This window comes from Pseudochaenichthys georgianus, chromosome 14 (assembly GCF_902827115.2).
Source record: "Pseudochaenichthys georgianus chromosome 14, fPseGeo1.2, whole genome shotgun sequence".
Classification (NCBI taxonomy): domain Eukaryota; kingdom Metazoa; phylum Chordata; class Actinopteri; order Perciformes; family Channichthyidae; genus Pseudochaenichthys; species Pseudochaenichthys georgianus.
In genome coordinates, this window is record NC_047516.1 from 4,176,298 (window position 1) to 4,203,292 (window position 26,995).

At 41.9% G+C, this 26,995-nt stretch overlaps 1 protein-coding gene across 1 annotated transcript in view; it reads left to right on the plus strand.

Annotated features, from left to right (window-relative positions):
- The first annotated feature begins 3,069 nt into the window (after positions 1-3,069).
- Positions 3,070-26,995, plus strand: part of LOC117458576 (transmembrane protein 132E-like) — a 421,602-nt gene continuing 397,676 nt past the window's right edge. The window contains exon 1 of the mRNA XM_034099151.1: positions 3,070-4,289. Coding sequence (XP_033955042.1) covers positions 4,229-4,289 — 61 coding nt within the window. The 5' untranslated portion in view covers positions 3,070-4,228. The remainder of the gene's footprint in view (positions 4,290-26,995) is intronic.

Here is a 26,995-nt window from a genome sequence, read left to right on the forward strand (position 1 = left end):
TTGAACCCAAATACCTGTACTTTCTACTTCTTACATGTTGAACCCAAATACCTGTACTTTCTACTTCTCTCATGTTGAACTCAAATACCTGTACTTTCTACTTCTTACATGTTGAACCCAAATACCTGTACTTTCTACTTCTCACATGTTGAACTCAAATACCTGTACTTTCTACTTCTTACATGTTGAACTCAAATACCTGTACTTTCTACTTCTTACATGTTGAACTCAAATACCTGTACTTTCTACTTCTCTCATTTCCCAAACAGCTGGTTCCTTTAGTCTGAATGTGTGTTTGGTGCGTGATCATTATTCTTCAGAGTCACTGCGTGCCTATTGGTTGGAACACGATCCGTGTATCCATCACTTCCTGGTCTTCTCTAAAGAAGAGGGACCAATGGAAACGTTGTCATGTTGCCGTTGTTCAGCATGGAAACAGTCATTAGCTAACAATGACATTATTGTTCTATTAATATAAAGGGAGGTCAGGTACTCTTTAAAGCAGCTGCTAGCTATGGGTACTTTTTACTTAAGCACACTTCAAAGCCTCTTTACTTTCACTTGAGTAAAGAAGTTTAGTCAGTACTTCTACTTTTACCAGACTATGTTTAAACACGAGTATCTGTACTTCTACTTGAGTAAAGGAAGTGTGTACTTTTTTTTCTGACTGTCTTCTTCTGAGTCTCTGCCTGTTGCCTTTTTCTGCCTGTTGCCTTTTTCTGCCTGTTGCCTCTTTCTGCCTGTTGCCTCTTTCTGCCTGTTGCCTTTTTCTGCCTGTTGCCTTTTTCTGCCTGTTGCCTTTTTCTGCCTGTTGCCTCTTTCTGCCTGTTGCCTCTTTCTGCCTGTTGCCTTTTTCTGCCTGTTGCCTTTTTCTGCCTGTTGCCTTTTTCTGCCTGTTGCCTCTTTCTGCCTGTTGCCTGCTGCTGCTGCTGCCGACTGCCCAGGTGTTCTAACAGGAACGATTTGCTTAAGTGGTCCTGATAGATTAGCTTCTTAAGCAGAGAAAGCTGCTGTTGGTTAGTCTTAGGCACAGACTAAGTGTGCCTGTTAGCGTCTTCCTGCAACAGGTTATTAAGAACCAATCAGCTCTGCATCTCTGTGCAGCAGACAGGCTACAAGGAAGGGATTTAATATCTAAAGCAAACTGCCATGGGCATTTCAACTGATTTAGATGTGTATTATGCTTTGTTACAGCCTTCCACAGAAAGCTGAGAGTGAAGTTTAATATGCCATATTCATAGGACCAATTATTGATCTATTATTCATTTAGCCAATTCCAGCAGAGGCCCCTACTGTCACATTGTTCAGTTATCTTTTATGTATGGTTATAAATTGCCGTTGTCTCCGTTATAAACTAGGAGATGCTGCTATCTCCACATAAACACTGTTGTTAAGTGCTTCGTTTTTACTTGTTGGTATTAGAGGAAGAACTAGAAACACAACATATGCTCTCAACTCGAGAAAGGTTGTTTTTATATCACATTTTTGCGCATTTTTGGTCGCTATCAGATGGCGCCATTAGAGAGAAGACAGGAGAGAGGGATGCAAATGTATGTCCCCAGATGGACTACAACCTGGGGTGCTGTTGTTCATGGCATTATGAAACATTTAAATAATGGACGGAGCCAGAAACAGCATCTATTCCATGTCTGAGAATGGCTTTAAAGGTGGGGTCATTTATTTCAGAAACACTTTTTGTTATATTCCATGGAATGCTCTTAACATCCCGATAGCAATGAATACATTAAATGCTTTGACAATAAATACATTAACATATTTCGTCTGTGGAAGCCGTGGTGCACAAACTTATCTCGTGCCCTCATTGGTCATGTGCGCGTTCGTGTGTGTTGGAGGAGGGGCAGATTTTTTCCGGTTGTGTATTTTCAAATTCTAACGCACTCAAGCTGGTTTCTCCGAAATTACCTACCCCACCTTTAAGTAGATCAAATATAAAACTAAATAGGATACAACTATTCTAATATCAAGAATTGCATGTTTGTCAGGGCAACTGGGAGAAAGCTCTACTGCCTAATAATTAAAAGTCTCCTTTTCATATTAAACTTGAAATACAGATGATCTTATTGCCAAACCAACAGGAGTGAAGAAGCTCTTTTATTTCTCTGTCTGATGATGAGGAGGAGGAGGAGGAGGAGGAGGAGGGGGAGGAGGAGGGGGGTAAGACACGTGATTAATTTTTGTCTGTGATGCTCGGTTTGAGCTGCGTCAAGTTAGACACTCCTAATATGGAGTAGACCGGATGTTAGCCCTGTTTCCTTAAAAATAAAAGCGTGGAAACTTAATAATTTAAATGTAAAGACATCTCAGAGCCAGAGAACTGCCTGGTCACAGCAACAGCTGAGGCCTCAAAACAAACCTGCAAACAAATGTGTTTCAAGTATAGCGAGTCTCTTCAACGTATGGATGCCATTAGTCATGATAAAGGGATAGTTAAGGATCTATCTTGAACTTAATATTAAAAGTATCTCTTAATTAAATGCCATTTGTTAGACGCTTTTATCCAAAGCGACTTACATACATTCAGTACTGTGGGCAATCCCCACAGGAGCAAAGGGTGAAGTGTCTTTCCCAGGGACATGCTGACTGCAGTGGGACTCAAACTTATCCCCTGATTCGAAGTCCAGCACACTATGCACTGAGCCACAGCCGCCTCTTAACACCTGCATCATCTTATGTTTTGCTTTGGATTTAATATTTACATTCATTGCATTGTTTGTGCAAGCCTTGATACAATACGCTGTTTGTTCGGCATTTATAAAAAGCAGTTTGTTAACTTCTAAACTCAAACATTTCTACCAACAGCAATACTAATCATGTCTACCACTATCTTAATAACAATTGTAATTAAAATAGTTATATCAAGAACATATCCATTAACCATATTAACTAATGAAAATAACATTGATGGCACTTTACATTACTCAAAATAACAATGATGAGCCTACAAGTAGATTTATTTTACTAGATTTTATTTTGGAAATAATTACCGGAAATGGGTCTTTCTATTGCAGCTGTCTTCACGGGGGCGAGCTGCAGCTCTGTACATTTTAAGGTGAGCACGTTTAGTTTGGAGCGGAGTTAAAACACCGGACAGACAGCTGTGGACAGACAGACATTCAGAGAGACAGAGAGCGCTCTGTGCGCACCGCAAACACCGCACACAGGTGCAGTTCGGCGGATCGTTTGGATTTGAAAACGCACAGAACCGGAGAGTTTTTTGGGACTTGGCTTTGTTTCAGACTCCCGGTCAGCGACGATGCTGCGCTCCGGTTCTCCGGCTTGACACCACAAAGTAACGCGGAACAAGAAAGTAGGAGGACTTTAGTGGATATTCGCGCTCTGGTGGTTCCCATCCGAGGGACTGTCGCAACCCGCTGCGGTCGGTGAACTCCTGGAAACCTCCGGGATATGTTTTGGAGTGTGTGAGCCGCTAACCCGGACCTCTCCGGCTTGTTTCAAGGTGCACTTTCCCCGGTTACAGCTCAGAATGTATTCCCACTTTTTTCTCAGCTGGGGATTTTAAATGAAGTCAGTGACAGCCGAATCACAGCGCTGCGGATGCCTTTTCGCCCTCCTCTCCAACCGTGTCCACGATTTGCGCAAGGAAATCACATGTTTTGGAATTCCTAATTGAAGAATGACTAATCACACAGACTAATCATATTTCTCTTTCCTATTTGCTTGTCATTATTTACTCCAATCGAGCCTTTTTGTGGCAGGATTCCTGTGTTTCGAGCCAGAGCGCGCGTCATCGCTCAACTGATGTCCATTGATTTATGATTTTTTGGGGACACTCATCGGGGTTTGCGCAAGGACTTTGATCCTGTCAGGAACACTGCGTCTCATCTCTTTCCCCAGTTGTCCAATTTGCAGCAGGATACTTGGAACTTTCTTCTCCCATGTGGAGAAACCGCTCTGTTTCGCCTGGAGGAGACGCGGTTTGGCCGTGGCTTTTTTGTTCAGCTCTCCTGCTCGTTAAGACACAGTAAAGACTGTAGCGGACAATCACATGTTTGAAGACCTCGACAGGCGTACACAGGCTCAAATACTCGTGCGTATACACATATTTCATTACGCATTATCCAACTTAAGAGCCTCGGAAGAACTGCACCAGCATCGTGTGGAGGCTCACACCTGCAGAGGGTGATTTAACCCCCCGCCGGCTACTGGGACAACTGGGATTAAACATCCTCCAGCTGGGGTTTCTACCATGTCAGGTGCACGGGACTGCAGATGGACTCTCCTCGTGTGTGTGGTGGCGCTTTCATGTGGTGAGTAGGAACCCTTTTCCTCCTTTTCCTCCTCTTCCTCCTCCTCTTCCTCCTCCCTCAGTAAGCTGCCAGGATCTTAATTGTGTTGCATAGAAAAGTGACGGTGCCACATTTCTGCAACTGCAGAGGTGGCTGCTGTTCTGATTGGTCATTTTATGGAAGATGGACCACACGCACGCACACGCACCCAATCCTATTACACATTTTGGAAAGGGTGCAAGTCTCTGCAGGAATATTTTGGCATTTTTTGGCACGTTTTCTTCTTTAAGGTTATTAAAAAATGACTTGCAAGCTCATTATAAATAACCACCAGACCTACCGGCATCCACCGCATACTGTAGCCAAAACTCACAGTCCAACAGTCGGGCTCAGTGTGCACTCGAGAAGCAAACATGAATATGAATTTTGCAGAGATGGATAAGATCGGGGCTGAAACACTCACAGCACATCATGTGACAGTTTCTCACATGTGAGAACCACAGACTCACAACATATTACACAACTGTCTGCCATCTCCTTTTCGTGTGTGTGTGTGTGTGTGTGTGTGTGTGTGTGTGTGTGTGTGTGTGTGTGTGTGTGTGTGTGTGTGTGTGTGTGTGTGTGTGTGTGTGTGTGTGTGTGTGTGTGTGTGTGTGTGTGTGTGTGTGGTTTTTCTGATGTGGGAGGGCTCTAACACAGTGTGTCCTACTTACAATTGCAAAGTGTACGAAATCCAACATCCGAAAGATGATTTCCTGACATGACCCAGTGATCTATGAATTCCCAAACACTAATCCTGCTTTAATATCCAACTCCTTTTTATATTGATGCTCCAGCACTCACTGTCTCTCGCAGTAAGCAGAGTATGACTTTTAGCAGGGCTGATCTCTCCGTGCCAATATCTTTCTCCATATTCACTGCATAACCACCCTTTCAGGCGTTTCACACAATACGTCCCCTCTCCCACTCATTTCCACCAAGTCTTCCCTTGCCTCAATTTCATTACGGCACAAGAGGAACGCCTTCGTGTGCACTAAGGAGGAATATACTCTCCTTGATGGTTTCACCAAAGTGTGCAGCAGGAAACTCTTGACTACACACATGCAGCTTACGCTCGTGGTCAGTGTCTCTCCGTCCCTTCCTGGGCCACGCAGGCAGGCGCTGCTGTCAGAAGTAATTGCAGTAACAGATTTGGCGCATGGCCGGCTGCCTCCGAGGAGGTTTCAGAGGAGCTTGGCCTCGGAGACCTCCAGTCCCACGCAAATAGGAAGGCGCGCACACACTTAGTGCTGCAGATGGCTGCAACCGTCTTTCAAACGGGGTTACAAGCACCAACATGTCCACGTCCACTCCCTTTGTGGTCATTTATTTAGAAAAGCCCGCTAGCCAATTTCCAATTGTTTAAATGAAAGTAATTTCACAAACGTTTCCAGCTGAGGAAATGGTATTTATGAACCACTGGATCAATGTAGGGGATTTTGGTATCGAGTGATATGTTTTTGACTTTGGGGAAGTCACATTTACAATGAAGTAACTTCTTCAGAGCCTTTTCATGTCATTTTGAACACAATTTACTAAATTGTATACCTTAAACCAGGGGTCTCAAACTCAAGGCCCGGGGGCCAAATCCGGCCCGCGACTTCATTTTCTGCGGCCCCACAAGAGCTTGCAAAGAATATAATATGTTTATTATACGGTTACATGCCGATTTACAGAAGCACGTTGCCCATAAACTACATGTCCCACAATGCATCTCAAATATGCCTTCTTTCTCAAAATGTCTTTTTCTCCAGAATGTTCTTTTCTTTTTCAATCATTTTGTGACATTCTCACTGAAGAGACTTCCAATTATTTGCCCTATCTTCTGCTTTCAGACGTAGTTAATTATGAAGTTATTACCCTATCCGATAATAATCCAATGCAGAGGCAATAATGTAATATAATACATTATTTTATATATATTAGATATCTCTATATGTCTTTTTATATAGTCTTAAAGTTACAACCGGCCCTTTAAGTGCAACCATAATGCGAATGTGGCCCGTGATGAAATTGAGTTTGACACCCCTGCCTTAAACCCTTATTATTATCGCAAGAAAGCCAAGATTTTCAAATTCCAACAGCAACCATTATCTTATTCCCATGTTTAATAAACATACAATTGACAGAGTAGGATCATACATTCACAATAATCCTGCAAAAATAACAGTTAATTGGTTAAAAGTCTAATTCAGCGCCCCATCTGAACGGCATTCCTTCTCACATGTCCTGCATCAGTAAATAGTAAATACACCCTGCCCTCTCACTGACTCCAGGCAGCTGCTGCTCTACAGGTGAGACCAAAGGGGAAACATCTGCATTGTTGCATTGCATTCTGACTTGCTCACACTTGGTTAGCTGCTGCTTAGGCCCCGCTGCACTCAGCCTCGCAGTTCAAAGCGTCCTGTCCTTAAGCAAAGTAAACGAGCATCTAAAGGGAAATGCAGCAGACCTGCCGGATGAGCAGCGACGCAGACAAATCCCCAGGTGAGAAAAAGCAATATCATGGACTTAACGGCTGCTCTGGGGAGAACACTGTACTGCAATGCATCTATTATTCTTCATTTTTCTCACCTCAAATGTATATGTTCATACATATTGGCTCCAGGGATGATTAAATAAAAGTCTCTCAGGGATTCGTTATCAAGACGCCGTAGTGATTGTGTCTCTCGATATAAGCTCGGGCAGGGCTGTAGCAATACCTCAGCTGATATGGGACGCTTTATTGATGCCTTGAGGGAAATCCGCCTCTCTTTATGAACCTTTCTCCTCCATGTGAAGGTCAGAGGTCAGGAGCAGAGCAGCATTCCTGGAGCCGATCGGGATTAAGGCTTTTCCTCAAGGACACTTCAGATATATATAGGCCCGTTTGTTGATTAGAGCGTCTGAGTTTCCTTGTTCTTCCTTGTGCCAAGACGGGTCCATGTTTTGCATGTTCAACAATTAAGACCTCAAAACTAGATATAACATAGGGTATATGTTTCTTTTTAAAGTTTGTTTTAGTAGGCAGCACCATACTTTGATATGCTGATAAATGGCAAACTTTTATAATGCTGCCTTATCTGAAGCAGCTGTGCAGAAACATTTCTTAATATTCATTGAAAACGCTACACTTGAAGCGGTACAAATGTTATAATTTCTTTGCAGCTTATGGTACGATACTCCATTTCTTTGGTGCCGAGAAAGAGTCGAAGCTTTAGTACCCAGTCCCTTTCCGCCAATTTAATATTAATTTATACTCATTCATCTCCTCTAGAGCTACAATGATTAGTCGACTAATGGATTCCTTGATTGGCAAACAAAATGGCCGACCAACCAATAACTGGTTTAATGGATGAGAAAATGTTTCATGTCAGAAAACTCTGTAATCAGATTTAAAGAATTGTTTTGGTTTTGTATCGTATTATTGTGAATATCTTAGGGTTTCAGACAAAAACAAGAAAATAAACGTCAACACATCCCGTTGACATTTTGCTAAATTCTGTGTCACGGCAAAAGGTTAACCTAGAAAATAATCAAACTCTTTGTTAATGGGAATGGTGGCGGACATTGACTCACACAAATACTTAAGCCATACTTTGAATTTCTAACTTAACAAAACAACTTGAAAAAGACCCATCGTGGTTTCCTAGAAAACCCAAGGTGACATCTTGAAAGGTCTTGATTTGCCGAGCCAACAGCCAGACACACAGATGTACAATTAAGCCAGCTATGAATTGACATTCGAGCAGCTTGAAAAATTACTTTAAGATCAGTGGATTATCGAAGACGCTGCTGATTGGACTTCTGTCGGACTAATGCATCAATCCAGTAATGGTTGCAGCTCTTAACTCTCTGGGTAGCAGCTCAGAGGCCATAATTGGTCATTGATTATGAGTCCTGGGTAGATTACTACCTTAGCCAAAGTGTTTCCTGCATGGAGCCGACATGTTGAAAGAATATATCTTTGTTAGTCTGGATAAATGTATCGGATACATTATGATGGCGGCTGCACGATTTGGACATTTTGACAGATATTGCAATATGATTCACAATGTGAGGGATTGGTCATTTTTGTACTACCATTATCATTGAGGGATATATTTAGAATGGCCATGGTGTGATGGCTTAAGACTGATCTGCACTTATATTTACTCGCCTCCAGCAATTTTATTATGCCGATAATGCGATTTCGATTAATTGTGCCCCCTGGATCACGACTAACGGTGTTACATGGAGGTAGGTGTGTCCAATGTTGTGATTGAGCGGCCCCGATTGCTCCGAGGTATCTGCAGAGTAACGGGGCCTGTGGAGCCGTGTTTGCCCAGTCATGGTTTGTATGTTTTTGGCAGCTGTCCCAGCAGCAGCAGCAGCAGCAGCAGCTCTATCTCTGAGAGTTAGAGACACTGGCCAGAGAGCAGACACAGCAGCAGCAGTGTGAAAACCCACCTCTCATGTTCTCCACTAATTGATTTACATGTGGCGAAACTAAGCCTTTGCTGCGTCGATGTGTTTGAAGAGGTTTCATTATTACACCGCCCAGTAGAAACCTCTCCAGAAACCTTTTATCCCCCGAAGAATGCAAATAATAAAAATGGGTTTCATTTATAAAGCACTTCATATTTGACTTCAAATCCCAAAGTGCTACAAGCAGTGAGCATGAACAGTATAAAAACATTACACAACATGGTAGAATTAAAAATAAAAGGGTGGTAATAAATAAACGGTCTAGGGGAAAGGCTCTATTGAAAAGATGGGTTTTGAGGCCTTTTTTAAAAGCCTCCACGGTCTGTGGTGCAGAAGGCCCGGTCTCCCACAGTACGGAGCTTAGTCCTGGGGGGTTTGAGGAAGTTGGAGTTGCTGGAGCGGGTGGTCCGCAAGGATGTATGGGGAGTTCCTTGAGGTAGGGAGGGGCAGTTCCATGACCTTGAATTCGGAGACCTTGAATTCGATACTCAGTTCCACGGGGAGCCAGTGTAGTGCTTTAAGGATGCTCATCAGGACCCTAGCAGCGCTGTTCTGGATGTACTGGAGCTTCTGGATGCTTTTGTTAGGCATCGAGGTGAGGAGTGCATTGCAGTAGTCCAGCCTGGAGGAGACAAAGGCGTGGACTAGCTTTTCGGCATCAGAGTGAGTGTGGGGCGGAGTTTGGCGATGTTCCTGAGGTGATAGGAGTTCTTGCACAGCTGTTTAATGTGGGCCTCAAAGGTCAGATGGGCGTCCATTTTCAGGTTGGTGACTGTTGAGGAGAGGGGAATGTCCTGGCCGGAGAAGCTGGTGGTGGTGGTGGTGGATGACCGAACCTGGTGTGGGGTGCCAACTATAATGGCTTCGGTCTTGGAGCTGTTGAATTTCAGGAAGTGTTGCTTCATCCACGTCTGTATCTCCTCCAGGCAGGCAGTCGTGTGGGTGACGGCAGGGCTGCAGAGGAGGTAGGGTTGATCCTGAGGTACCGTTGGGTGTCATCGATGGACCAAAGCGTAACAATGGAATGATACTCCATGTCGGCTGACGATAGAGCCAAGGTAGAAATGAAATGCCTTTTAGTCCCAGAGAAAGCGTGCCACATTGTTTCTCGTACATCTTCCATATTTGTTTGTGATCACGAAGCATGCTTAAGGGACAAGCATTTTGGTGGCATTTACTGTCTGTGTAATAAAGTAAAAATAAAATTATTTTCCCAAATAAATATAATTGAGTCAATCAGTCAATGTCGATGTGTTTCCCTGAACAATGAGTGAACAATGAGTGGTCCATATTAAGAAATGGAAGCAACTATTACCTGGCATTACTCTGGCCAACCTCTTGCCTTTTTCAAAAGCCTCGTCGATAGGTGAAAGCCCCGGTGCCTTTGCAGCTGGCTTTGGATTCGCCGCTAGTTTAGCAGCGCAGGCGTCTTAGTACGCTTTTAACACACCATCGTAGCCATGGCGATGTTCCAGGTGACCAATCAGGTTGGAAGTGTTAGCTCGTTGCCTTTTTCCCTCCTCGTGGAACTTCTGCATGTGTTAATACAAATAGCAAGCGAACTATCTAACTCTGAAACTTTGAAATAGTCCCATACTACCGACGACATGTTTGTTTACTGTCCTGGCTGCACGGCCGCACACCATTTACGTCACAGCCAGGCACGAGTTAGGGAGCTCCCTCTTCCTAAACCACTAATACCACAGTACTGGCAAAACGGGAGGAGCCGAGTGAAAAACAAGCGCCCCTCATCCCAATCCACCCACACCGCAGGATTTTTTTCTTTTTTTTTACCCAAAAGATATATTGTATATTATCGGGGCTATTAATACTTGTATCGGGTTTATCGGGATGACGTCATAATTCCTATTATCGGACCGATAATTATCGTGCACCACTAATTTAAACAGTTCCTGAATACATACATGCAACCCATCTGCTACTTTCTGTGAAGTATACAAAGTGATCTCCACCACCTGCTTGGCTTGCGATTGTAGAATCTGCCAACATTGTACCGAATATTTAGACTGCTTGTGCGAACTATTCATTTAAAGGCACCATGTTATGCTGATTCGATATTTGTTTTTGGTGCCTCTGCTGTGATATGTTTACGTGCTTTAATTTTCAGATCGGTTAGCTGGCCAGCTCTGTTGTGATTGGTCAACCGCTTAGGCTAAGGACCGGGACATGTCTATCACGTACAATATGTTGTAGCCCTAGCAAATAGAAGCGGGAGTTAGGGCTGCACGATATTGGAAAAAACTGACATTGCTATATATATATATATATATATATATATATATATATATATATATATATATGGAGAATCTGAGCAAGTCTATTGAAGAAACTTTTTGATGTAAAACTTGATATTTCCAAACTTTTCAGAAGAAAAAGTTGAAGTGTTTTCTACACCCGAGCTATCTTCAGGACATTTCGTAACTGCAAATCATTCTGCTGCTTCTCTGGAGGAGAGAAGGGGATGCAAGCACTTTTCATAATTGCACGGCCGTCGTCTTCCAGCTCTGTAACTTTGCTCAGCAGGGAAGCAATCTGTCTTCTACATAAAGCCATCGCATATGTGTGGTATGAAATCAGTTGTCACGCACAACACCTCTCAGACTGTGCCTTTGATTTGAAATTGCTTTCTCCACTGCCTGTGGTACTGTGAGTCAGACTAGGTAACGTTTTTACCAGCTAGATTCAACATTTGTGTTGTAGGGGAAACCTACTAAAAGGGGTGGAGTAATATATATTTGTCAAATCTCAAGAGGAACCGCTTCTGGGAAAACATGTTGGCTCTGTGGTCAGTTGGGCTTTCTTCTTCTTCTTCATGTGTTATCCTTGAGATGTGACGGCTCCCGCTGTGGCCTCACAACAGTGTAAACATGTTCTGTAATTCTGGCGGCCTTTTCATTGAAATGGCGTTTCCTGTCTCTTAATAAGCTTTCTCCCCTGACAACTGAAAGGAATGAGATTTCTGAATGAAGAAAAGGTTACACACTGTACGGTAGGTGGCCTCCTTCATTTCTCTAAGAGGAATTCAAATTTGAACATAGGAAGTGACATTTTATCCATGCACCGTATATATATATTCTTTAAATGTAAGAAGACACACGCATTGGCTCCAGCTGATATTTAAATGCATGTATCTTAACTATCCCCCTTATTTAAAGCAGTGTTTCTGTCCAGGTTTATTTCTCTGTCCCCTCTTGGCAGAAGAGCGTTCATGTTCAAAGCCCCAACAGACTGGAGCACTTGACCTGCTGCTGTTAGATCTCTTGCATCATTGGGCTTGTTTAAACATGTTATCGTCTCACTCTCAACTGGTCTGCACTTGTTATAACTGATATTGATGAAACTGATATTGATGAAACTGATTTGCTCGACTGTCTCAAATTGTAATGATTGTATGCATTGCTTGAATTTGACTTAAGACTGTATGTGGTTTGTCTTGTGTGTCATGTTTCGCTTTTTATTTATGTGTGTCTGTAAGTCGTTGCTGTTGTCGGGACCCCCTTGAAAACGAGATGGTGCATCTCAAGGGGTTTATCCCAATCAATAACATTTCGAAAAATGTCTATATATATATATAGACAAACGGCTATAGATGGTACATGCTGTACATGCAAGTACGGTGCTGATGGTGCGGTTCTTTTGGATGATTTCAGCAGGATTGGCTAGAAGTTTCTGAAAACTAAAATGTAGAAAGAACACAGTAATAAGATAAATAAATAATTGAATAGATGTTGACAACCAGCTTAATTTGCAACTGAAAAAAAGGTGACGATATACAAACATAGTGTAATACTCAAAATCGTATTTTTAAAAAAAAAAAAAAAAAAAAAAAAAAAACAGAATAATATTGTATGTTGAGTTTCGTATTGTGATTGCAGTGATGACGTATGTGTTTAGGCCATCCCAAAGTAAGCATCTCAAGGTCTACCTCAACGGGATTTTGTAATATTGTGGAAAATACACCACTTTAATAATAGTTGAAGCATAAATAAAATGTATTGCCCGAAGTAAACAGCTAATGCGAGGCCGTGAACAAAGTAAATGAAGGTCACATGACTTCGCAACACCACCGCTAAGTCAAAGGCAGTTCGTGTTTACCGTGATGACATTAAGAGTCTCATTCGGTCACTTGTTTTTGAGGACTGTAAAAGCTTCAGACATTTAAAAGTGCAGTATTTAACGACCAATGTTATGGCGTAGAACAAAACGTGTACATTTCAGGCATCTAACCAAAAACACCTTTTAGAAACCGTTGTGCTAAAATGCTCACTCGTTCCCTCGCCACCTCTTCCTAACCCCATCCTTTAACAGCTTTATACATTACATCACATGTTGGACGCTTTTATCCAGAGCGACTAACGTACTCAATACTGAGGGCAACCCCCACGGGAGCAATGTGAGGTGAAGTCTCTCAGGGACACATGCTGACTAGAGTGGGGTTTGAACCTGTGCCCCCCTGATCCCAACACCAACGCACAACCCACTGCGCCACAGCCTCCCACGAGGTAATAATCTGGATTGGTTTGACATACTGTGTGTAATGTTTGCCAGACTATAAAAGCTGTCGAAACGTATAAAACATTTTCCACAGGAGTCTCTCTTCTGCTTCTCTGCATATCCGCAGCTTTTCCCAGTGCTCCGTTTCCAAATGAAGGATTTGTGTGCGACGGGTGCCGTGGAAACGGAAGAAATACAGCCAGAGTTTAAGCTTTCAGCGCATCTTTTCAGTATCTCCTCTCCTTCCCACACTGATTTCCCGGTGCTACAAATCTGCTAAAGGACTCAGACAAGAACGCTGGAAAGCCTCCTCTACAATCAGCCAACTCTTAAATCTTTCTCGGCACGATATTGTTTTCGGCAGCCGGATTGCTTTCCCTGCCGCAGTTCAGCGAGTCTGGCTCCGGCTCTCAAAGTTCACCACTGTTTCTCATGTCAGCCTGTGGAAGTGCATCGGAACAAGCTGCACGTTCCTGTGGATTAGTCCTGGTGTTTGGCTCTGACAGTTATTCCGATGGAGGTAGTTTGTGACATGTTCCAATGTCGTGTCACATCATGTTTAGTTTACTGTAAATACAAGCTGTGGACTGGAAACAAATCTTCCCCTCTAGTCTTGTAGTGGAAGTGGGTGGCTGAAGCGTTCACATCACAAGTCGTGTCCACACAGTATGCAAACACTGCGATGAATCAACTGACTGTCACTTATATTTAGATATACAGATTATATTCACACATATTTTTGAAAAGGAAGAGTTGTAATTTAGGCATGCTTGCGTATTTCTGGGCCGATACCAATGTTTAAAAACGAAATGTCGGCCCTTTTGGTCGATTTTTATTTTGTCAAAATGAAAGAGGTTAATCCTTCAAGAGGACATTCATGCTCACAGGAGGCGCAGTGGGTTGTGCGTAGGTGTCAGGGGGGCACAGGTTCAAACCCCACTGCAGTGTCGTTGTGTCCTTGAGTCTCTTCACCCCAAAGTGCTGCTGTGGGGATTGCCCTCAGTGTTGAGTGTGTAAGTCGCTTTGGATAAAAGCGTCTAACATGTAATGTAATCATTTTCAGGTTCATATTTGTATTTTATGCCTGGACTGAGACATTTTTACCTGCTTTGCATAATAGGGCATATTTAATGAAATGATATGCTTGAAAGTTTAAATATATCCCGGCGACCCAATCAAAAAACAAATCGCTTTTGCAACACAAATGAAGTTTTATTAAGACTTTTGGGGCTCCGAGGGACCGTCTGATTAATTGCTTCAACTCTGTTGGGGCTAAAGACTAATCATTAGAAATAAAGCAGCAGAAAGAAACGAGCGTACATTTTTATTACTAGGGATTTGTGAGCAGACTTTGTTTGGACAAAGCAAACCATTTCATGACGTCCTCTTGGGCTTTAGGAGAAGCTATATGTGATTTAACTATTTAATCTAGATGTATCAGGACAATCACTTGCAGAATAATGTATTTAATAAAATGCTAGCTGCAACTCGTTCTTGTTGTTGTGTCTAAAAGAAACAATGTGTATAAGTTCTCCATAGATTTCAAAGTCATGTCTCTGGATGTGCAAGGACAGTTTAATAACAAATTAAAGTGACGTTTGTATCGAGAGCTATGATGGATGTTTTACCCGTTTACCTGTCTCCGGATGTCAGATGTCGCCGTCAGCTCCTTTTATTCAATCCCCTGAACATGAGGTCGGCATCTCTCCGTCTGAGTGACAGCTTCTTCTCTTTAGTACAGAGCGCTCCGGCTTTTGAAGTCGTCGTAAATAAACACAGCAGTTTGGTCCGTAGTGTGGCCATGTCTTCTGTTTGTGTTGGAGCGCTGCCAATCCTCAAAGCATCCCAGTTTAGCCCGGGTTACTCAGTCTGCTTCACTACGAGTGCACAGGACTGTTTTGGTTTTTTACATAATATATGATGGTTTCGTTGTGACGAAAAGGGAGCTGAGCCAGAAGGCAAAGCTCTGTCTACCGGGCCATTTTCCTTCCTACCCTCACCTATGGTCATGAAGGATGGGTCATGACCCAAAGAACGAGATCGCGGATACAAGCGGCCGAGATGGGTTTCCTCCGCAGCGTGGCTGGCGTCTCCCTTAGGGATAAGGTGAGAAGTTCAGTCATCAGGGAGGGACTCGGAGTTGAGCCGCTCCTCCTTCGCGTCGAAAGGAGCCAGTTGAGGTGGTTCGGGCACCTAGTTAGGATGCCACCTGGGCGCCTCCCTAGGGAGGTGTTCCAGGCACGTCCAGCTTGGAAGAGACCAAGGGGTAGACCTAGGACCAGGTGGAGGGATTATATCTCTTCGCTGGCCTGGGAGCGCCTTGGGACCCCCCAGTCAGAGCTGGTTGATGAGGGGAAAGGGACGTTTGGGGCTCTCTGCTGGAGCTGCTACCCCCGCGACCCGACCACGGATAAGCGGGAGAAGATGGATGACGGTTTCAATTCGAAGTAGACATCTGATTTACCAGTTTTTTTTTTGTTTTTTTTTCACAAATTATAATAATGGTTTATCGAGATTTTCTTAGGCTGTTGATGGAATTTTTTTATTTATTTAGAAAGGCAGAAGTCTGATTCTTTGAGTGGATCATTTCAATATTTGAGTGCATTCATATAGCCCATTTCAACATCTTAAACGCATTGAGATAAAAAGCAAAATAAATACCTTTTTTTAAAATGACATTTAAAAATACAATAGAATATATGAAATACAAGTAAGCATTGAGTTGTTATGCTGCTAGCTTTTCCATTTAAATAATAAATTATACTATTTGTGTCCAGAGCACATATCTCTATTTATCGTTTTGTGTTTGTCTCTGAAATAACCCTATAAATCAATCAATAATGCTGTCTAGGGTAGCGCGCATGTCTGCTGAACATATGCTGAATCTCAGTCGTATTGATTTTGACGGTGGCTTAAAAAATGCTTCACAAATTAGGTCAACATTGAGTGCATTGGATTTGCCTGCCTTCAGTTATCACGTTGTGTACAAAACAAGATCTGTCGCTTTGTCATGTTTAATTCAAAAGTGACTGGGGAACTCACTTGGCATTCAAAACCAGAACAAAAGTGACACCGAAAAGTGGCAAACATTATCAAAAAACAATATATATGCAGTCAATGCCGTTTAGACTTTGTGTGCGTTTGCCCAGCAGGCCATTGATTTAGGAAATCATCCAAAATGTGTCGAACGGAACTCCGTCTTTGACCCGTGAAATCATTGCTGATTACATTTCCAATTATACGCTGGAACATTGACACCCTTTTTATTAAACGTTACCCCGTCTACATCCGTTCAGTTTCAAGTCATAGATGCTTTTTTAATTGCAATCTGCCCTGGGGAGATTTGAGCTGTCTTTTTTCATTTGTGAACCCCATCAAATCCCATATGACTTTATACTGGAGACGAACAAGAAATCATTCGTTCAGTCTCCCCTGTTTTATTGGGAATGCTTTCAAAAACATCATTATCTTGTCTTTCGCTTTAAGTAATATTATGATTATTTCCAGTCATATATCAGAATGTAGTGTCTCTACTTTAAAGAGTCCTCTCCTGCTGATGTTCAGGTGTATATCAGAATGTAGTGTCTCTACTTTAAAGAGTCCTCTCCTGCTGATGTTCAGGTGTATATCAGTATGTAGTGTCTCTACTTTAAAGAGTCCTCTCCTGCTGATGTTCAGGTGTATATCAGTATGTAGTGTCTCTACTTTAAAGAGTCCTCTCCTGCTGATGTTCAGGTGTATATCAGTATGTAGTGTCTCTACTTTAAAGAGTCCTCTCCTGCTGATGTTCAGGTGTATATCAGTATGTAGTGTCTCTACTTTAAAGAGTCCTCTCCTGCTGATGTTCAGGTGTATATCAGTATGTAGTGTCTCTACTTTAAAGAGTCCTCTCCTGCTGATGTTCAGGTGTATATCAGTATGTAGTGTCTCTACTTTAAAGAGTCCTCTCCTGCTGATGTTCAGCTGTATATCAGTGTGTAGTGTCTCTACTTTAAAGAGTCCTCTCCTGCTGATGTTCAGGTGTACATCAGTATGTAGTGTCTCTACTTTAAAGAGTCCTCTCCTGCTGATGTTCAGGTGTATATCAGTATGTAGTCTCGCTACTTTAAAGAGTCCTCTCCTGCTGATGTTCAGGTGTATATCAGTATGTAGTGTCTCTCCTTTAAAGAGTCTTCTCCTGCTGATGTTCAGGTGTATATCAGTATGTAGTGTCTCTACTTTAAAGAGTCCTCTCCTGCTGATGTTCAGGTGTATATCAGTATGTAGTGTCTCTACTTTAAAGAGTCCTGTCCTGCTGATGTTCAGGTGTATATCAGTATGTAGTGTCTCTACTTTAAAGAGTCCTCTCCTGCTGATGTTCAGGTGTATATCAGTATGTAGTGTCTCTACTTTAAAGAGTCCTCTCCTGCTGATGTTCAGGTGTATATCAGTATGTAGTGTCTCTACTTTAAATAGTCCTCTCCTGCTGATGTTCAGGTGTATATCAGTATGTAGTGTCTCTACTTTAAAGAGTCCTCTCCTGCTGATGTCCAGGTGTACATCAGTATGTAGTGTCTCTACTTTAAAGAGTCCTCTCCTGCTGATGTTCAGGTGTATATCAGTATGTAGTCTCGCTACTTTAAAGAGTCCTCTCCTGCTGATGTTCAGGTGTATATCAGTATGTAGTGTCTCTACTTTAAAGAGTCCTCTCCTGCTGATGTTCAGGTGTATATCAGTATGTAGTGTCTCTACTTTAAAGAGTCCTCTCCTGCTGATGTTCAGGTGCATATCAGTATGTAGTGTCTCTACTTTAAAGAGTCCTCTCCTGCTGATGTTCAGGTGTATATCAGTATGTAGTGTCTCTACTTTAAAGAGTCCTCTCCTGCTGATGTTCAGGTGTATATCAGTATGTAGTGTCTCTACTGGGACATGTCTCCATGCTTTAATGCTCAACAAAAAAAAGCTGCGGTGCTGCAGCACTTCTTTTCACCCTCTGTCTGAAACCAGAGCCCAGTCTGCTCTGATTGGTTAGCTGACCCTGACCCTCTGTTGTGATTGGTCAACCGCTAAGAGATGTCGCGCCCCTTACAGGTTGTAATGTAACCTGACAGGTGCCCTAAATAAATGGTATTCTCTTATTATTCCCTATCTAGCTGATTGGATCTCATACATGTATAAATAAGGCAGGTTCTGAACTATAACAATTTACATTTGTATTTCCTTTTTTAAAGGATGAAAATTGATTATTGGTAGGGCTGCTCGATTATGGCAAAAATCATAATCTCGATTATTTGGGTCAATAATTGATATCACGATTATTAAAAACGATTATCCATTCACTTTGAACATTTATTTTTGAACAGTATGTTTTTAACACTTGATTACCCTCAACTTTAAGTAGAATTCAACTGAAAAACCAATAGAAAAATAAAAAGAAAATGTCAAAAGTTTTATTTTTTATCATGTTTTCATAATCGTTGCAAGCCAAAATCGTAATTGCGATTAAAATATGATTTAATTGAGCAGCCTTAATTATTGGTTCACTTATCTTTTAGCTATAGAATATAGGGTCCTGACTTGACTTTGGTATATACTTTTGACTGTGCTCTATGAAAACATCCTTTTATTTCCTGCCCCGCAGCGTGCTGCCAGAATGAGCAATGCCCAGTGTAATCAATACTTTTATTAGGTTACATGGGCTCTGAGAGAAAAGGAATCCCTCGCCGTTATAATAGTCTCTGCTATGCTATTAGGTTCAACAGACATTATAATAATTCTACCATAAGCCTATGAAACAGGATTTAAGCTACACAAAGAGAAAGAAAGCCACGAGCTTTGGGCCGGGCTACTATTACTACTATTAACATCTTTTTAACACGGGCTAGAATCTCAATCATACGTTTCAGTACACATCTCTCACTCGCTGTCTTTGATGAATAAAGAATTACTTGTAGCACTTAAACCTGTCCTTAAGCAGCGATGTTAAATTAGTGATGCAGACTGTCATGCTTACAGATTCTGCAGCAGTCATCATGTCGGTGAATTGAAATCTTATACGTCAACTTGGCTCTTAACCTGACTTCCAAGTAGTTGACGTGTGCACTTTAAATACATGCGATCCCCTTTGTGGACCTTAAAGTGAAACGGGAGCTTCAAAATGAGCTGCGCAGTGCTCATAACTTTATCCTCCGTCTCATGACATATGGATGTGCATTAGGAGCCCGTTTTAATTAGCACTGGTTTTATCTTTTGCTTCTCAAAGCGGGGGAATTAGCAGAGTCCTGGGGAGCCTCGAGCAAAAAAGAGGAATTGATTTGCTGTCATTTCATTCACGAGAAAAGATACCAATTGGAGAATATGAAAATGATTGTTTCCATCTGTATTGTAAGGTGCCACGTTGGCGCCACATTCATGCGAACTTGATTGCAGTGGAGGTGATTAGTTTCAAGTTGTGTAATCATCTTGCAAAACAGCTAGTTTCTACTTCTTAGGACTTGCAAAACTGTCAATTCTGCCTTTGAATTTACTTCATTGCATTTAGAAAAAGTATGCACTAAAGCCACAGAAGGCTTCTCAATCCTCTAATTTCCCCTCCTCGACTCCTCCACTCGCATCTCCTGTGGGCGGGACTAAGACACGAGGATAGGAGTCGAGGAGGGGAATCGAGGAGGGGAAATTAGAGCATTGAGAAGCCTTCATAGTGTCTTCATCTACTCGAGGTATTTTATTTGTTTAGTGCAATCTGCAGGCACAGGCTTTTAGTGAACAAAGCCCCATGTTGTCAAATTGCTGTTACATCAAAACTTCCGATGACTAAACAGGGCTTTTAGAGGTTAATTATGTTCGGCATGTTTGTAACCTTAAACGCCGGTGAGGCAGACCTGTAATGGCACTTATTGTGTCCATTAAATCAGCCGCACATGTCCATCAGCCTTAGATTCAAGCTGTAAATGTCAAGCTGTGCATTCAGCCAAGGTCGAGGCTTTCATTAAAGGACACTGAGTTCATTTTCTCTGTATTGTATTTCGAGGAATAAGATGGTTTTATAACATGAGGAGAATAAATGTTCTACCATTTTTAAAGGGGAATAATAATAAATTGTATTTGGGGGGCGCCTTTCATAGCACCCAAGGACACCTTAGGGCAATATAGGGACAATTAAAAATAAATAAAAAATAAAATAAAAAAGTGGATTTAATGAAATGTCAGTAAAACAAGACGAACAACAGGAAATGGACTACAGAAGGACACAAAGAGACACGGGGTACAGTTTATAAAGAACATGCCAGTTTGAACAGTTGGGTTTTGAATGATGTTATGCAATCAGACTGTCGGATGTGTCGTGGCAGCGAGTTCCAGAGTCTGGGAGCCGAGCAGCTGAAAGCTCGAGCACCCATGGTTTTGAGGCGAGAGCTTGGGACGGTGAGAAGTCCTACGGAGGAAGAGCGGAGGGTGCGGGAGGGGGTGTACTCCTGAAGGAGCTCGGTGATGTACATGGAGGTTGTGGAGAGCTTTATACCGTATGTGAGTAGAAGGTTTTTCTAGTCAATACGGTAGCGTACAGGAAGCCAGTGTAGCTGAGTGAGAATGGGGGTGATGATGAGTTGGGGCGGGGGATGGTCCGGGCAGCAGAGTTCTGGATTATTTGCAGTCTATTGATGAGCTTGATGGGAAGGCCAGTCAGAAGTGCATTGCAGTATCAATCCGGGATGTGACGAACAAGTGGACCAGGGTTTCAGTGCTGGGTTGGGACAGGAATGGCATTTAGTGCTACTACGTTTAATCTCTAACTAAACTGTTGGGATGGAGTTGCATTGTGGGTATTGTAGGCTCTACAGTAGGTGTTGAAAGGGATGATTTAATGTAAGGGTGTTTTTTTTAAATCAAACTTTCCAATGAGTCCCAAAGTTTCAAAGGAGTGAGGCTCTTTTAAACGAGTTACAGTCACAGGCTTTTGGACTTAATCGAACATCTTATTTTAGTTTAGTTTAGTTTATTTATTTATAGTGTCGTGGACAGTCCCCATCGATGAACTGTCACAAAAACAGTAAATGGAGCAGCTTTAGCCGACATGGCTAATTTCCAGCCGTTGTCCCCGGCCAGATGGTAATAGACACCTTTAAAATTACAATATATCAACAGCATTAGTTATAAGAAAATATATAAACAACAAAACAAACAAAAAACAACAAAAAAGATAAATGAGCCAACTGTGAAACCCCTTAAATGTAAAGGTTTATTTATAATCTGTAAAGTGCATTTGGGGGACTACTGACCTCCGTATATCGTAATCCTGAATATATAAGAAATCAGACATCTAAAGACGACTTTATTATATAAGATCAAACCAAGAAAGAAAGTACAAATTGGAAATAGATTTAGCAAAACTCACCAAATATTTAGAAACCCAAAATGTTTTGACTTTTGTATCATGAGTTATTTGATAAGATCATACGGTGGGGTCTCTGGTGATTCCCACCCTATTCTTCAATAACATTAGACCTGAGATGGTAATCTGCATGTATTCAAAACTAGTTATACATACAGTATGTATAAAATATATAATATTTAAAACATTTCTTGAGAGAGTGGTGCTTTGTGGGACTCCTGACCTCAGCATATCTTAAATCCTGACTTAGCCTTGCATTCATCGTGCGCCGTTGACGTCCGTTTGTTTATTTCTTATCGACCGACCCTATCAATGGTTTGAAATCCATCATGTTGGGTGAGGGATGTTTGTTTCGGCAGGTAAGGTTGGAAACATCTTTTTTTTTTAAATCTCTAGAGGGTTAGGAGTGTTCGTAACAAAACAGCGAGAGTGCAGATGGGAACATTAGTTAGGGAAGTCCGAGAGCTGCTGGCCGACTAATCAATCGGAAGGATTAAAAACCCTTGAACCTCCCACAGATAAATTAATAGTTGTGCCATTGGGCGAGGAAGTCTTGGCTTTTTTGGGATTGTAGAAGACCGTCTTATTTGTAGGCAATTTGAGAAAGAAAGGATAATCTGGTATAATTGTGCATGCATGCATTCTGATATAATGGTGAATTTCCTCAAGCGGTACAGACGTGGAATCTTTTCTACAGTCATTCTGATATCAGGGATTGTGCTCAGCATTGGATAAAGCTACGGGTGGAAGCTGAAAAACACATTTTGGTAGCGCATTTTCCATACATGCTTTTATTTACTGGTGCTAGCGTTTGTTTTTCATATTGCAATTACTCTTTTAAATTGTGACTCAATTGGTGGAAAACGGATAAATCCAGAGGAAATTGGCCCTCGAATAACAAAGTCCCCCACTCTCTGTATCTTCTCTCCGTGATCACACAGCGTTTCAGTGCCAACCTTAAAGAGGCTTAGAATAATGAATTAGTCACAGAGATCTCCGAGGACATGATGGAGGAGAGCTTGGCCTAAATGTCTAAGTCTATCAGAGGCAGATAACAGTTCACACAATTAAAAGTTTCGTAGAGACTTCATTACTCTAATTTGGAAATACTTGCAATCCATTTTGACTGGATGTTGGTTTGCTTTGAATCAGACCGAATTTAAAAGTAGGAAAAGAGGAAGTCATTTTGCGCATACTGTATGTAGGGCAATAATTGTTTGTGTGTCTTCTCTATCTGTTCCTTCCTCAAGCAAAGCAGACAATTAGTTCCTGCCTCATAATTAGAAAGGAAGTGTCTGTAGTGTGTGGGCAGGTGGTACAAAGACGGACTGCATTATCCCACACAGAAGCTGAGGCTGGGCCAGTGTTTCTGTAATGAGACCTGCTGTTTTGCTTATGGCCAACCATTATTATGCTCGGTCTGCTGCCTATGGACAAAGAGTACATTGGCCCAATACTTAACTGGTGTGCTGGAAAGTATTTTAATTAAAACTTTGGATTCGTAACTGGTTAGCAATCAGGTAATTTATGGATCCGACAAAGCAGAGCGACTGTTTTTAATTTCTCTAATTTCGCTGTGAACTACCTCACTATTTGCTTTCTCTGTGTATTGTATAATAAATGAAGGGAATGTGCAATTTGAAGAAGCACCACTCCTCCTCCTCCCTTAGCCAATTACTGATCACCGTGCTCTTTATTAACCCAATCGTCCGTTCATGCAGATGCCTTCAGACTCAGTGTGATGGTTGCCGATGGTTACATTGCTGACTGATTATCATTCCCAGTAATTAGGCATTAATGCCAGATGTCCAGATCAAAACTCTTAATTTCTGATTGATTGGTTTGATGCACACAGGGCAGGACACTGTTAAGGACACCGTGACACAGCTTCGAGCACGCACACATGTGTTTATGCTTAATGTGTAGCATACTCATAAATGCCAGTGGGCGTACGAAAGAAAAACATTCAGGGAGGAGGCAAGAAGTCAATGAGTGTTACGGGCAACACGCCATAGATCTAACTTCTCCTCAATGCCGGGGAGGATTGTAATGAACTGTAATCGCATATCAAATATTCATGGATAAACTCAAGCGCCTTTATACGATCCCTGTGAAGAAAGCAGTGAAATGATGGAACACGTATATTAAAGAGGACATGCAAATGTTCAGGTTCAAATTATGTGTCACTACTGGGACATGTCTCCATGCTTTGATGTTCCAAAAGCTTTTTATTGTTCTCATACTGCCTGTGCTGTAGAGCTGTCCCGAATACCAATTTCGGGCTCCGGATATTCGGTAGTAATCAGCAGCGAATATTTGAATATTCGGCCCGCGCGGGGGGGGTGCGTAGTAATCAGCAGCGAACCGCTTCAACGCGTATATTTCGGTTTATTCAAGGCATTCATTTTGTTATTCTACAGTATTGTTGTTTTATAGTTATTTGTTAATATAACCCAATTTGTGTTCTTTGAAATTGAAAAGGATATAGCATTATGTTTGTTACTTTCGTTGCAGTTGCATATGTCTTAAGTGTAACTTGGCTTGGCTTCCTATTTTGTATGGTCATGCTTTTATTTTGAAGGAGAGTTAGCGCTGTTGATAGGAAGTTGTTGTTGCTATGGAAACAACGTGACGGAGGTTAACGGAGAAAAAGTAATATCTACATTATAAAGGCGGAGAAAGTCAACAATAACGTTTATGGTTAAGTGTTAGCACCCCCCGGAGAGGCACAAGCTCTTACGTTGATATTGGAGATTTCAATAAATAAAAAAAACATTATTCGTTAATATCCGAATAACGAAATTTAAACCCGAATAGTACTCCAACGAACGAATATTCGGGTACAGTCATACTGTGCTGCAGCACCTCTTTTCACCCTCTGTCTGAAACCAGAGCCCAGTCTGCTCTGATTGGTTAGCTGGTCGGCTCTGTTGTGATTGGTCACTCATACAGAAAATGTATTGCACAGAGAAGGAACATTTAAAAGGGTCAGAAAGGGAACTGAATCGAGGCGCATACAAATCCAGTTTCTGTAATAAAAACATTTTACTTAAGTGCAAACATAAATCTGTCTTGTTTATGTCACATTTCAATTGGATGCTTTCTTCATTTTGGATTTGACCAGGGGCTGGAGGTTTATAACCATTGCATGGTTTCCAATAAAGGAGCAGGCGGTGCAGGCATGCTTGGAAATCCTTGATAGGGCGATAAACAAGATGGTGGAGTGACCTGCTGTTCCCTTTTCACGTTTTAAATGGCTCCATTTTCATTTGTCAAGGTTCTCCTGAGGTGACTGACGGTGTAGCTTAATAATTCACTTGGGGTTTTGAATCATTCTCTTAGAAATGACAACGTTAACTGACCTGACTTGCTGCTTGATAATGGCTGCCTCATAACGGGAAAACAACTTGATAATCTGTTGAACATTATGGAGAAAGAACATTGAAATGTAATTAATAATTAATCATTGCACTTAACATTCACAAAATACTAAAGCAGGGTGTCCGCGGGGTCTTACAAAGTATTAGAAGTTGATAAATCAATTTAGCGAACATTTAGCTTGTTTTCAATAAGTCTATAAATGGTCCAAAGAAGTTGTGTTCCACAGTCTGCCTGAATGTAGTCATGGCGTAGGTGTGTCGTGTGATTCTGTGGAGTTTATTTATTGATCCCGTTGGGTTTGACGTCGTCTGAACAGGACATCGCACGCTCACTGCTTGATAGCGCGAGGGTCCGTTTACGCCGGTTGCTAAGCAACATCGTTATGGGGAAATGCAAGTCTGCGTCCAAACGGTTGGAAGATAAGGAGGAAGGACAATCAATACTGTATATAGTCAATGTGAGGTAAAGTGTGTCGCCAAGGTAACCGGTTAGAACTCCAAGTGGCGATGAGGTCTTAACATGTATGGAAAGGGTCTTAAAAGAAGGTTTTACATTTGACTTCAGGATTCCTGCGTATACCCTGTAAAGTAATCGGGCCAAAATGTATGGGTGTTGCATCACTTTGTAACACCCAGGCTTCTATTGGATGACCCTTACAATACATTGTACGTGATAGGTTAAGGGGCGGGACATCTCTAAGCATTTGACCAATCACAACAGAGCCGGCCAGCTAACCAATCAGAGCAGACTGGGCTCTGGTTTCAGACAGAGGGTGAAAAGAGGTGCTGCAGCACAGGCAGTTTGAGAGAAATAAAGAGCTTTTTGAACATTAAAGCTTGGAGACACGTAGAGACACTACATACTGATATGATTTGTCCTCTACAAGTTTAAGTACTTCTTACACCACTTATTGTACTTTTTGTGCCGACAGTGACATTGGGGGATGGGAATGAGCCGACCCCGATCTGTTCCACTGTTTCTCTCGTCAGTCCATTCATCATCTGGCTGTCCGTCTGTTAGACTTGGTGCATTTCCAAATTTCGCTGATTGGCCTGAGGGGGTGCCACAGCATATGTTTGTATGTATTGCATCTTCGACTGCACTTTTAAGGAAGTGACGTTTCGGATGACTTGTGCTTGCTTTGTTCCCTTTCCTGCCATCTAACATTAAGAACACGTTTTCCACTACACCAAACACATTGGTTATTCTGGGAGACATGCTGAACTTCAAGTGTCTCATAAATTCCTGTCTGGTGTTTTTTGAAGGCTTTCTAAAGGTTACATGCATATAGTATTGATTACTACGAGACCTTTTTGGTTTGATCCTTCTGCATTTATGAGGACAAAAATAGCTGTAAAAAGCAGTGGTACTGTAGGGGGGGGGTAATAAAAGCGTAGCTGTATCTGAAGTGCTGCTTCAAATAACCTTTAGTGACGTTAATTAAGATGTCAATGTGGCACACCACGTCATGCAGCAAGGGTCGACTACAGCTGACACACATTCAAGGGTTCCAGCCTTTGTGACTTGGCAGAGAAGACGTGTTTAATATCATGAATGACACCCACTGTTGGCGTAATGTTGATTGCTGTAGTGTTGTATTCACACCCTCCAGAGTGGCGTATAAAAGGCTGACATCCCACTGCGCTTTCTGGGGCTCGATGATTCATTACTGCCATAGTGTGAAAGTCAGCCGTCTGTTTCCCACTAACCTATCACTGTTGGAGAGGTTGTTGGTCGCCCTTCGTGCGTTTTTTACTCCTACAGCCTAAAACGGTTCAGAAATGTCGAGGCAAGTGAGAAACGATGAACTACATAAACACATTTCCTGAAATCGTAATTGGAAAAACGCGATGTGGCACAGATTTCCGTCTTTTCCCTGTAGAATTTCTCCTTTAATTTGGAATTGATGAGTCGATAATATTTTTATAACCTGGAAAAACAAAGATTTGAAGGCATTGTTCAAAACCTGTTATGTTTG